Here is a 13,651-nt window from a genome sequence, read left to right on the forward strand (position 1 = left end):
TGCAGAAATCACCGGTCTTCTGTGTCCTTCGCGCTGGGAGTTGGAGACTGGAGCTGTTCCTATTCGGCCATCTTGCTCCGCCCCCCCCTAAATTCTCTTTTCTAAATCAGGAATGAAATGATGTTTTGGCCCATTCTAAATATCATGCAACTAGAGATGCTATCTTTAAGGAGAGAGAAAAAAAAAAACCCGGATTATCAAATTCCTCTTGGTGATTAAAGATCAAATGGAACTTTTCGTAAGAAATACTAGCCATGATGTCCTGATTCATTGATACTTTCCACACAGAAGCGGCCCATCATTTCAGCAGTAGGCTGGGCACAATTCATTGTCTAAACAGAAAAAGTACTGAGTTTGCAGAGTTTAATATCTATAGCTAGCAGCTAAACTTCTTTGCTTATGTGTACTGACTTTGTGGAAACGCCATTGGTTATATTTCATTCTAATAGAAGAGAACATTTCATAATACATAATTTTTACTAGTTCTTCTTTGTTCTCATATTCTGAACTTGAAACTATCCTTAGGCCAATTTATCGTTTCCCTGTTATAAGAATGTGGACCCACTGGTATGATCTATAATCTGCAACATTCTATTTACAACACAGATGTCAGAAATACCTTTATCTTACAGGCCTGCTCCCCACTCCCTCCATTTTTATTTTTAATACCTCATTCCCTGTTGACATGACTGCAACCACTGGAAACTTATTAACTTCAACCTCTGTGACACCTACAGTTGCCAGAAGACCAATCTCTGAGGGGCCCATGTGGGTTCCTTTGGCCAAAACACATTCCCCTCTTTTAATGTCATGGCCGATGGGTCTGAAAGTCAAAGCAGAACCATAAGCAGTGTGATTAAGAACAACATTTTCTCAACTCAGAGGGAAACTTTAGTGTCAAAAAAAAGGACATTCAAGAGGATAAAAAAGTTAAGAAATAAAGTAGTAGGAAAATAATGAAATGAAGGGATTCTAAAAATCCTATGCTTTTTTAATTTTAAAAATTAAATCACACAACAGAAAACAGAAATAGGATTTGAATATATTACTGCTAAAGAAAAATATGTTACTTCATATTTGAAAATTTTTTTTCCTGAGTACCTGTGAAGAAAATTACTTTACAAATTGTTTTGTGTTACATTACAGTAAAAATACCAATTGTAAACTTTCTTTGATAAGGCAAGAATTTGTATGAAAATATCTAGTGGCATTAATGATAAGAGGTCCACAGCTGGCTAGCTTTGTGGCAAGGAGATTAATGCTAATGAGGTTACAGTTATAGAGATAATTTCCATTTGGACCACTTAGGTTGGTCCTGATCTGTGGCTACCGAGGTATATTCACCTTGGTGTGCTGCCATAGGGATGGGAGAAGTGTAGCTTCGTTACAAAGGGATGTTCAGCAAATTAGTATTAATGGAATCAGGGTAAACATATTTCATTGTAAGAAAAGTAATTTAAGGTATATGCACTATTTATTATAGCAAATAGCTTCCTCTTTGCATATAAGGGGGAGCAGATTATTCCATTATTATTGGTAGTCACTAGAGCATATGGTATCAGTTAACTGTGTAAATACCCAATTCTGGTATTATCTGAGTTAATACCAAATTCCACATTTAGGAATGGGATTGGGTAATTCTGGATTATCTAGGAGTAAAATTAACTGTAGAATATGTAGGCTCATGACTTTACCTCTTTCTCATCTTGCTTTTCACTAACTTGCCTTTACTATCTTCATTAGAAAGTAGGCAGGGCAGATATATGATACAGAATTCATAAAATTCATTTTGCTTTTTGTTAAAGCCCTGAAAATTAATGGCTAATTGACACGGCTGCAGATTTATAGCAGCCAGGGTTTCCTGAGTAAATGATCATGTAGAAACAAAAGTAGGTTATATATTCTATGTGTTTTGAAGTTACCTGATATCTTGGCCTGGCCGAGCTTGCACCAAAATTCGCACTTCAAGTTCTTCAGTGCCCTATAATAAGAGCAGGTCATGTAATTTCAAACAGAATTTCTGAGCAGTAGAATTCAGCTACTCTGATACTTTTACCATCAGATAGGCCCAGGATATATACAAATATAGAGAAAAAGACAATTATTTGCTACACCATTTGAAAACACTGAATTTCTAACACAGGTTCCTGAAAAATTAGAAGGTTTGGTGGCAATAAATAAAAAAATTAAAATGTACCAATTCAAATATTAAATCTTGTTTATAATACATTATAAATTTTTATATACATATACATATATATATATATATAGCTACCCTAATAAAGTGAATGTGCATGGAGGTAATAGCTTTCTTCTTTTCCCATGAATCATGGGATCAATACCATGCCAAGGTTACAAAATACTTACAGAAATTTCAGTAAAGAACTTATAGTTTGCCTGGTAGTAGATTTCTGTACATTAATTGCAATAATCAATTTTACATTTATGGGCTGTGAATAATATTGTGACATTGGAACTGTGTCTTGTCATCCGGCAGAGTCTGTGGATGCATGTGTTCTGGAATTCAGTGCTCTGCTGGCTTCCCTGATGCCAATAAATCTGCGTAGGCAGTTTTAACAGCAAGCCATGTGACCTGTTTGCCAAGAGTTGAATTTTATAAACCTTACATATGGAAAGGTGATTAGAAAGAAAATCTTCAGATCAAGGAAAGTGTCTGTCTCTTGGCATGGCCAATTTTACTATCTACTCAGCTTGGGAGAATATATGTTTATTTTCAACCTCAGCTTTACAATATATCTTTACTTTCTTCACAAAACAAGAAACATAGCTGATTATTAAAATCTCAGTTGAATCTATTCTACTTTTATTACTGGCTTATACTCTGGTTTCAATAACCTGCCACTCTTTTCAGTGAGATAAAGGCTTGCTTAGATTCCAACATCTTTTACTTGAGGCAATGGAGGGAGAACTGACATACACTTAATACTTGCAGGTTGTCATTTGGTGGCACAACTTTTTCCGGACTTACAGAAAACCAGAGGTGAAAGGGTCATTTGGTTCAAGTGCTTGGCTTAGTGTAATATTCAATAACTTGCCCAAGTGCTCTTTGTTAAATGCTTCTCTAGTGAATTCTGATTTCATGAACTCCTTGACATTTTATCAGAAGCTAGTCTGAGCGGCAAATTTTTCAGCTGGAAGGTATGTCAACCATTAATATCTCTGCTCTGGAAGGTATCTCAACCATTAATATCTCTGCTCTGGAAGGTATCTCAACCATTAATATCTCTGCTTTTCTTTCTTGAGGTACTTTCTTTCCTTGTTTGCATGTGAAACTGCTTGGGTCAAATATGGTTCAAATTCTGCTATAACAGAAATGATCACAGAAACCCCTCCTGTAACAACAGATTTTCAAGCTTAAGGAAATTTCTTATTTACTGGAGACTCATATACGACAATATAAGATACCACCATAAGCAAAAACAAAACAAAACAACCCAAAAAACTGGGTTAATCTCACAAACATTGCAGAAAATGGTTGTGACATAATACTGCCATAGGAACAACAGCGCAGTAAGAGTTGGTGATGACGTACATCATCTGATTCCCTGATAAGTTCAGTATCTTCCACTTGTACTACTGCATCAGCACCGCAGGGTATTGGAGCACCTGTTGTAACCCGCATGACTTGTCCTGGCATTACTGTCTGAGTTGGCTGGAAATAAACATGAAAAAGACAGTTGATGTACTTTGCTGCTGTAAAGGAAAAGTCTGCAGAGGATGTTAATTTTTTTAATATTAAAAAAATAAAAAAAGTCTTACAGTCTTATTCATTTTGGGCTATGTAATAAAAGTTACCCACAAACAGGTGCACTCACACTAAAGAGGCTTTAGGTTCATTTTAAGCTGATTTTATATGTACTTTAAGGTAATAACTATTAGGTGTCTTTCTTGGTGCTCTGCTTTACTTTTGAAGAACTGCCATTTACATTTGCCACTTTTGCCTCTCAAATAATGTACATTTTCCTAATATATGTAAAGTGATTTGAGAGTCTGCAAGTAAAAAAATTGCTAGGACATACATTATGAATAACAATTACAAAAAAATCACCTTCGCAAATTACTGAAGTTCTGATGTTTGAGAAATGTAGTACTTTATTAACTAAACTTTTTGGTTAAATAAAGGCAAGCCAGAAATATTTGAAGTACTGCCTTTGAAAATATTCTAAAACATATTCTCACCTATCAATTAATAATAGAAATTAAGCAAATATAACCAAATCTTTAAAAACGATTCCAGTGTCTGTAATGACCTAGGTTAAACATTACTTTTGAAAATGAAAAACAAGATTTTCATTGTCTGTGCTCTCATATTGATGGTATAAGAGATAGAACCTTCCCTGCTAACTTCTTACAACATGGGGAAAAGCATTTTTCTGTAAGATTCATCTGATAAGATTTGATCGGATAGACAAGTGATCTGAAAGTCACTTGTCAGGGGCAATGATTTAGACTGAAGTTTGGAAAAGGAATGCTTCAAATTCCCCCTAAGAAAAAATCATGAGACAATATTAATCCCCCCCTGCCAAAAGATTACTTTCTAAAGATGTCTGCCTCATAAGTATAGTCATGTGCTGCATAAGGATAGTTTGCTTAATGTTGGACTGCATATATGATGGTGGTCCCATAAGATTACCATATTTTTTACTATACTTTTTGTTTTGATAAACAAATACTTACCATTATAATTGCATACAGTATTCAGTACAGTAATATGCTGTGCAGGTATGTAGCCTAGGAGCAATAGGTTATACCACGTAGACTAGGTGTGTAGTGGGCTAAACCATCCAGGTTTGTGTAAGTACACTCTATGATGGTTGAACAAGAAAATTGCCCAACAACATATTTCTCAGAACATATCTTCGTTAAGTGACTCATAACTCTATTTAAAATCTTAAGTCCCTACATTGTGAATATATTTACCACTACTGAACTATAAGCTTAAAAACTGTCAAGATGGTATATTTAATGTTATGTGTGTGTGTATGTTTTGTCGTTGTTGTTATTTTAACAACCAAAATAAGATAAAGTAACATAAACCACACATATACACACACACCCCTTAGGGAATGGTTAAGAAAAAAAAATACCCTACTACTGAAAGTATAATCAAAGTAAAACAGGAAATTTATTAGAAAAGTCTTAAAATTCTTCTCTCCATAATATTATTACTGCAAGCAATACTACCAATAACTAATATTTATTGAACCCACAATCTATGCTAGGTACAATGTTAAATACATTATATATTCTAGAATATAAGCCTTACAAAGACAAAGATTTGTTTCATTTTCTGTTTGCCTCTCCAGATCACATCATCATTCTCTACTCTGTGCTGTGGTCCAGAAGCTGACCTCTACGGACTATTTTAAACAGGTTCCCATCACTTTGGCATCTGGTGAGACTCAGCCAAAGGGAGGGGTCAGTAAGAGATTAGAAGGTAGGAGGGAGACAGAAAAGTAGAGTTTTCATTCCCCTTGCTCTTTTCCTCCTGGGTTGCAGTTTGGTGATAGTTAGGGCATCTCTACTACTGAGGGCAACAGCTGCTGTTGGGCAATCCTCTCCCATAGCTATGAATCTTCCCAGGTTCAGGTACCGTCATCTTTCTTTGCTCCTTCAGACTAAGAGGTGGTAAGGAAATCTCATGGTTGCTAGCTCCTGGGTGCTGCAGATTCCTTTGTTGGTTTCCCTTAACTCCATCTAGACATTGGAGATAGTTTCTAATCTTTAATCATCCTTTTTCCAGACATATTGCTGTTACAGCAAGGCTTAGAAAGTATGTGGCTTTGTATGACACTTTGCCAAGCTGAGCACCTATGCATCCCAGGCTGAGCTGATGTAGTCGCTCATATCCTAGGGAAACAGTGCTGATCGAGCCAAGATACCCTGACCTACAGGTCAAATAACTCTAGTACTCTGCTTCTCTGGAGCTAGACAATAGCCCCTTAGAGTCTGAGCTGCTGAGATACCTCTCTCTCTGGGGAGTTGAGTCATTTCTGTGTTGATCCTTGTCCCCCTGGTGATCAAACCATAGCTGTGCTCTGCCATTCTAAGGTATCTGCTGCTGCTGCACCTGGCCTCAGAGTCTGAGGCAAGGATCTGTGTAGCCCCGCCATCCAGGGGTCTAGAGTCACTACTACACAGTACCTTATCCACTGTGACCCGAGCTGCTGCTGAGCCCTACTGGCTCTGGTTCCTAAGCTGCGGCCATACCCTGCTCCCCTGGCTAAAACCTTTTTCTTTGGAGTTTGGTCAGTACTACACCCTACCCATTAGGTATAAAATCACAGGTACAACCAGAGCACCTGGGTCCAAGCTGCTAGGGGGTGCCTCAGAGTCATAAATCTTGGTTCTTTGGATAACCTACACCCAACTCTGCCACAGAGAATGAACCTGAACCCCGAGAACCAGGTGCCACAACGGATTCACAAGACCCTGAGCCTTGGATCCTGGCTCCACAGTCACTCCAAGCACCATTTTTGAGCCTAGTGCTACTGTAGCTGCTTGGAGGGCATTGCAGACCTAACGCCAAGAGGGATCCCTTTAGCTGATTCTCCCTATTGTGTGGAAAACAAGAAGAGGAGGACTCCAAAAACCCACACCAAGGATAGTAACAGCCTATGACACTACTACCACTGACACAAACTTCTATGGATTAGGCCACTGAAGTACTCACAGTTATTGCTGACATTGAATGCAACTGAAAAAGCTGCATGGAGACTACACCATTGCACCTGTCCAGAAAGTCACCATGCCCTTTGCAACCAACACACTAAAGGCCAACTATAGGCTTCTCTACAAAACCACCCTAGAAAGTCTGAAAGAAGCAATAGTTCCACCAGGCACACAGATCAACATGGGGCCACAAGAAACACAAAAAAGCAAGGAAATACGACACCACTAAAGGAATACATCTCTAGTAACAGACTCCAATGAAAAGGGAATCAGTGAACTCCTGGAAAAGAAACTGCAAAATAATGATCTTAAGGAAACTCAATTAGATACCAAAAAAACACCTAGTTATAATTCAACAAAATCAGCAAAACAATTCATAAGAACAAGAAATTCAACGAAGATATAGAAATCAAAAAAGAACCAAACAGAGATCCTGTAGCTGAATAATTCAAATAATGAAATAAAAAATTACAATAGAGTGCTTCAATAGCAGTTTTAATAAAGCAGAAGAAAGAATCTTTGAACTTGAAGGTAGGTCATTTGAAATACCCAGCGAGAGAGAGAGAGAGAGAAAGAGAAGAATGAAAAAGAGTTAAGAAAGCTTGTAAGACTTATGGAACGCCATACAAGAACAAATATTCATATTATTGGAGTTTCAGAAAAAAAGAAAGGAAAAGGCATAAGAAACTTATTTAATAAAATAATCGCTGAAAACTTCCCAAGTCTGGGGAAAGGTATGGATATCCAGTCCAGGAAGTCCAAAGGTCTCCAAATCAAGTCATATATAATGAAATCCACATTAGACTAACAGTAGATTTCTCTGCAGAAAACTTACAGGCCAGGAAGAAAGGAGATAATATCTTCAAAGTGCTGAAATAAAAAAATTTCTAACTCTGAATACTATATGCAGCAAAGCTATCCTTTGGAAATGAGGGAGAAATAAAGTCTTTCCCAGACAAGCAAAAATGGAGAGAATTCATTACTACTACACTGGTCTTACAATAAATTCTCAAGGCAGTAATATATCTGGAAGCAAAAAGACAATAATCACTATCATAAAAACACACACAAGCATAAAACTCACTGGTACAGCAGATTAACAAAGGAGAAAGAGAAAAGAATAAAAGAGTATCAATATAGAAAACAACCCAACTGCAATGATAAACAATAAGAGAAGGAAGAAGCAAGGGGTAAGCAAACCCAGAAAACAATAAAACGACAGGAGTCCTCATCTATCAGTAATAACCTTAAATGTAAATAGATTAAATTCCCTAGTTGAAAGATACAGAGAAGCTGAATGGATTAAAAAAAAACCACAACTATTTGCTGCCTACATGAGACTCACTTCACCTATACAGATACATATAGACTGAAAGTGAAGAAATCAATCAAGATATTTGATGCAAATGGAAACCAAAATCAGGTAAGAGTAGTTACATTTATACTAGATAAAACAGACTTTAAGTCAGAAACTGTAAAAAGAAATACAAGAGAAGTCATTCTATAATTATAAAGGGATCAATTTACCATAAGGATACAACAATCATAAACATATATGCATTGAACATGGGATCACCCACTATAAAGCAGGTATTATTTATCTAAAAGGAGAGACAGATTCCAATACAATATTTGGGGAGTTTGACACCCTACTCGCAGCATTGGACAAGTCATACAGATAGAAAATCAACATAGAAATGCTGGATTTAAACTGCATTTTAGACCAAATAGACGTAACAGGTATTTATAGTACATTTCATTCAAGAGCTGTATAATACACATTTTCTTTTTCACTAGCACACGGAACATTCTCCAGATAGACCATATTAGGCTACAAAACAAGTCTCAACAAATTTAAAGGAACTAAAATTATATCAAATTTTTTTCCAACCACAATGGACTAAAAGTATAAATCAATACAAGAGGAACATTCAAAATTGTACAAACATGTAGAAATTATACAACATGCTCCTGAGCAACCAATGGATCAATAAATATATTAAGAGATACATAGATTTCCCAAAACAAACAAAAATAGAAACACAGCAGACAAAAACCTATGGGATACAGCAAAAACAGCATTAAGGGGGAAGTTTATAGCAATAAACACCTACACCAACATGGTAGAAAGATTTCAATGAAACAACATATTAATATATCTCAAGGAATTAGAAAAGCAAGAACAAACCAGATCCAAAATCAGAAGAAGGAAAGAAATAATAAAGATCAGAGAAACAAATGAAATTGAGACTAAAAAACCATAAAAGATAAATAAAATTAAAGTTGACTTTATGAAAATATAAACAAAATTGACAAAGCATTAGGTAGACTAATAAAAAAAGACACAAATAAACAAAATCAGAAATGAAAAAGGAGGCATTACAACTGATACTACAGAAATACAAAGGGTCATTAGAGACTACTAGGAAGAACTACATGCCAAAAAATTAGAAAACCTAGTAGAAATGGGTAAATTCCTCAATACATACAATCTACCAAGCTTGAGCCAAGAAGAAATAGAAAACCTGAACAGATCAATCATGAGTAATGAGACTGAATCTGTAATAAAGTCTCCCATTGAAGAAAAGCCCAAGATCTGATGACTTCACTGCTTAATCCTATCAAACATTTAAAGAAGAACTCATACTAATTCTTCTCAAACTCTTCTGGAAAACTGAAGAGGAAGGAATTCTTCCAAACTCAATCTATGAGGTCAGCATTATTCTGATACTCAAACCAGAAAGGGACACAACACAAAAAAGGAAAACGATAGGCCAATATCCTTGATGCAAAAATGCTTAATAAAACACTTGCAACTGAATCCAGTAGCACATTAAAAAGATCATTTACCATGATCAAGTGGGATTTACCCTGGGGATGCAAGGGTGGCTCAACATATGCCAGTCAATAAACATGATACATCACACCAACAGGATGAAGGACCAAAACCATATGATCATCTCAACAGACTTAGGAAAACATTTGATAAAATTCAACAAACTTTCATGATTAAAACTCTCAACAACTTAGGTATAGAAAGAATGAGTGTACACAGTTAAGGCCCTAGATGACAAACCCACAGCCAACATCATACTGAATGGGGAAGATTTGAAAGCTTTTCCTCTGAGATCTACACCAAGACAAGGATGCCCACTTTCAACACTTTTATTCAACACAGTACTGGAAGTCCCAGCCAGAACATTTAGGCAAGAGAAAGAAATAAAGGGTATCCAAAGGGGAAAAGAGGAAGTCAGATTGTACCTGTTTGCAGATAACATGATCTTATATATAGAAAATCCTAAAAGCTCCACCAAAAACACTTAAAACTGATAAATATAGTACAGCTGCAGGATACAAAATCAACATACAAAAATGAGTAGCATTTCTATACACCAAGAACAAACTAGCAGAGAAAGAAAATGAGAGAGCAATCCCATGTATAATAACTACAAAAAAATCTAGGAATAGATTTAGCCAAGGAGGTTAAAAATTCTCTATAAGGAAAACTATAAAATACTGATGAAAAAGATTGAAGAAGCCACAAAAAAAGAGAGAAAGAAACAACATCCCATCGTTGGGTTGGAAGAATTAATATTGTGAAAATGACCATACAACCAAAAACGCAATCTACAGATTCATTGCAATTCCTGTATAAATGCCAGGTGACATTCTTCACAGAAATAGAAAACCCTACAATTTGTATGAAACCACAAGAGACCCCAAATAGCCAAAGCTATCCTGAATAAAAAGAAGAAAACTGGAGGCTTCACACTGTCAGAAATCAAAATATACTACAAAGCTATAGTAACTGAAATAGCAAGGTTTGGACAGCAAAACAGACACATTGACCAATGGATCAGAAGAGAGAACCCAGTGAGGTTGGAGCCCCCACACAGAGTCCATACTGGGGTGAAGGTTGCAGTGAGCTGAGATCATGCTGGGCAACAGAGCAAGACTCTGTCTCAAGAAAAAACCCAGAAAGCAAAAACCAAGAACAACCTCCCTCCCCCACAAAAAACCCAAGCAAACAAACAAACAAACAAAATAAGACAAGTTATTTATAAAAAAGAATCAAGCCTAGCTGTTCTTTTTGTCAGAAAAATGGTCATGGTAATAATCCAGCTTGGTGCAGCATGGACAAGAATATATATCACTATAGTGCCAACTCAGCTTCAGAGAGCTGTATGTGAATCTCCTCAATTTTTGGATGCTAAAATGAGGAAGCTAGGGTTAACACCATTGGTACTATCCTTCTCCTATATATCTCGACTCATTTCTACTGTTAGTCTATGCTAAGCCAAAGAAGAAAGGCATGGAACATAGTGTTTGCCAAACTGCTGCCTTTATTTCAAAAATTATTATTTATTTATTTCTTGCTACTTTTATTTATTTTTATTTTTATTTTTTTGAGACGGAGTTTTGCTCTTGTTGCCCAGGCTGGAGTGCAGTGGTGAGATTTCGGCTCACTGCAACCTCTGCCTCCCGGGTTCAAGCAATTCTCCTGCCTCAGCCTCCAGAGTAGCCGGGATTACAACTATGTGCCACCATGCCTGGCTCATTTTGTATTTTCAGTAGAGACAGGCTTTCTCCATCTTGGTCAGGCTGGTCTTAAACTCGCAAACTCAGGTGATCTGCCCGCCCTGGCCTCCCAAAGTGCTGGGATTATAGGCGTGAGCCACCGCGCCTGCTGCCACTTTTATTTTTATATATTGCATGGTAGTAGCAGTTGAGTATTCCATCTCAGGAAGAGGAAACTTTAAAGGGGAGCAGAAGGGAAAGGAAAAAAGTTCTTTGGTTTTCTTCTAGTTCCATTCAGTAAGGTAGGAGCTCTGTCGATCAACCTTTGTAACTCACCGGATTGACAGATGCTATTTCCTCTTAAACAAAACAATGGCCCCAGCACACTTAAAGTTTGAAGCTGTTACACTCTTCTGTTGTATACCTGTAAGCTGGCACTCCAAGAATCAATTGAGTTTGTTCCCAAACTTGTTTGTGCCAGTGTGTGGCAATAGTTTTAACTGAAATATGTTGTTTAAATAAATATGGCCGGGTGCGGTGGCTCACGCCTGTAATCCCAGCACTTTGGGAGGCTGAGGCAGGTGGATCACAAGGTCAGAAATCAAGACCATCCTGGCTAACATGGTGAAACCCCAACTCTACTAAAAACACAAAAACAAAAAGTTAGCCCTGCGTGGTGGTGGGCACTTGTGGTCCCAGCTACTTGGGAGGCCCAGGTGGGAGAATGGCGTGAACCCAGGAGGCGGAGCTTGCAGTGAGCCAAGATCGTGCCACTGCACTCCAGCCTGAGTGACAGAGCAAGACTATGCCTCAAAAAGAAAGAAAGAAAGAAAAGAAAGAGAGAAAAGAAAGAAAGAAAGAAGGAAAGAAAGAAAGAAAAAGAAGAGAGAAAGAGAGAAGAAAGGAAAGAAGGAAAGAAGGAAGGAAAGAAAGAAGGAAAGAAAAGAAAGAAAGAAAAAGAAAGAAAGATTACATAAACCAATGATATATGAGTGTGAAAGAGTTATTTATTTTTTTTCTATAAAAATTAAGTAAAACCTTTTGGAAACCTCCATTAAAAATGCTGCTAAAAAGAAATGCTATAAAATTAGGTGTGAGTGAGGAAACTAAAAGAATGTAAAATATAATAAAACCCTAAAAGGATTCTGCTCTTCTATGTATTGCAAGTATTGCTCAGTTTTTTTCCACTTTAAATAAATAAAAATGGAAATCAGAGACATTGCCTTTTGTGTGGTTTACATAAGAAAGACCTGATAGAAATTAAAACATCATACTTATTTAAAAGGAAGACCTTGGCTCTTCATCAAGTTATTGACTAATAAATATTTGTTTAACTTAAATTTATATTTATTTTAAATGTATAATATAATTTCCCACTTTAACTGATTTTTCAATTAAGTGGCCAATTACTGGGCTCCAACTGTCAAATGGCCTTGTATTTTCATTATGGCCCATTATTATTTCATTTCTTAATATAAATATATGTATACCTGTTCCCTGGCTAGATCCCAAGTGAGAAAAATTAAATAATTAGCTAAAGAGTTTAAATAATCTACTTCTTCTAAGTTTCCCTATTTGTAACACAAGTTGGGGAGAAGTCTGAGAAGACTACCTAGAAATTGTTCTATTCAGAACCTTTTTTTTTTTTTTCAGGAAAAAAGAATCACCCAATCACAGGTCTAGAAAATGCTTGTAATGCATGTCTGTGAGACATACTAATAATACTATGCCATATATTAATAGATGTAGATTTTTCAATTAAGAAATAATTCTTTTGGTTCTCCTGGGAACTATACTTTCATCCCTTTGATAACTTTCTGACTAATCTCTCTAATTCCCACTACACTGATAGGAGAAATTTAGAATTAGATACCCAAAGTCCATGAAGCTGAAATCTTCAGTGCCTTTCAGGCCTACCAATCTCACCTGTTCACCAGCTTGGGATTCCCCAATGATGAAACGATCTCCTGGGCCATCAGCAGCTGTGAGATGGAACAGAGCCAAGAACAAACATCAGTATGGACCTATAGCATAGAACAAGAACCTAAAATTGGAATTCTAAAATTTGACTCAAATTATTTGATAAGACTTAGAGAAGTGGAATATTTTTCTGATCTCCTAGACTTGACAATGACTTTGTTACTACTGGTTTAATGTTTGGTATCCGCAACTCACATGCACTGATAGAAGTGGTCCTAATTGTACCACTGGTGACTAATTGTGCCACGGTGTCACTGGAGATGGTCTTCCTGTCACTTCGTAATTTCCACACTTGTGCTTTTCTTTTTTCTTTTTTGAGACGGAGTCTCGCTTGTCACCCAGGCTGGAGTGCAGTGGCCGGATCTCAGCTCACTGCAAGCTCCGCCTCCCGGGTTCACGCCATTCTCCTGCCTCAGCCTCCCAAGTAGCTGGGACTACAGGCGCCCGCCACCTCGCCCGG

The 13,651-nt window shown here is 36.9% G+C and overlaps 1 protein-coding gene across 8 annotated transcripts in view; it reads right to left on the bottom strand.

The window, feature by feature from the left end:
- GPHN (gephyrin) overlaps positions 1-13,651 on the bottom strand; it is a 734,237-nt gene that overhangs the window by 71,692 nt on the left and 648,894 nt on the right. For all 8 annotated transcript variants that reach the window (XM_011949716.1, XM_011949712.1, XM_011949717.1 and 5 more), the window contains 4 exons: positions 13,138-13,193; positions 3,554-3,673; positions 1,923-1,981; positions 670-823 (listed from right to left, as the gene is read on the bottom strand). In XM_011949716.1, coding sequence (XP_011805106.1) covers positions 670-823; positions 1,923-1,981; positions 3,554-3,673; positions 13,138-13,193 — 389 coding nt within the window. The remainder of the gene's footprint in view (positions 1-669; positions 824-1,922; positions 1,982-3,553; positions 3,674-13,137; positions 13,194-13,651) is intronic.

Source organism: Colobus angolensis, unplaced genomic scaffold (assembly GCF_000951035.1).
Source record: "Colobus angolensis palliatus isolate OR3802 unplaced genomic scaffold, Cang.pa_1.0 Scaffold3, whole genome shotgun sequence".
Lineage (NCBI taxonomy): Eukaryota > Metazoa > Chordata > Mammalia > Primates > Cercopithecidae > Colobus > Colobus angolensis.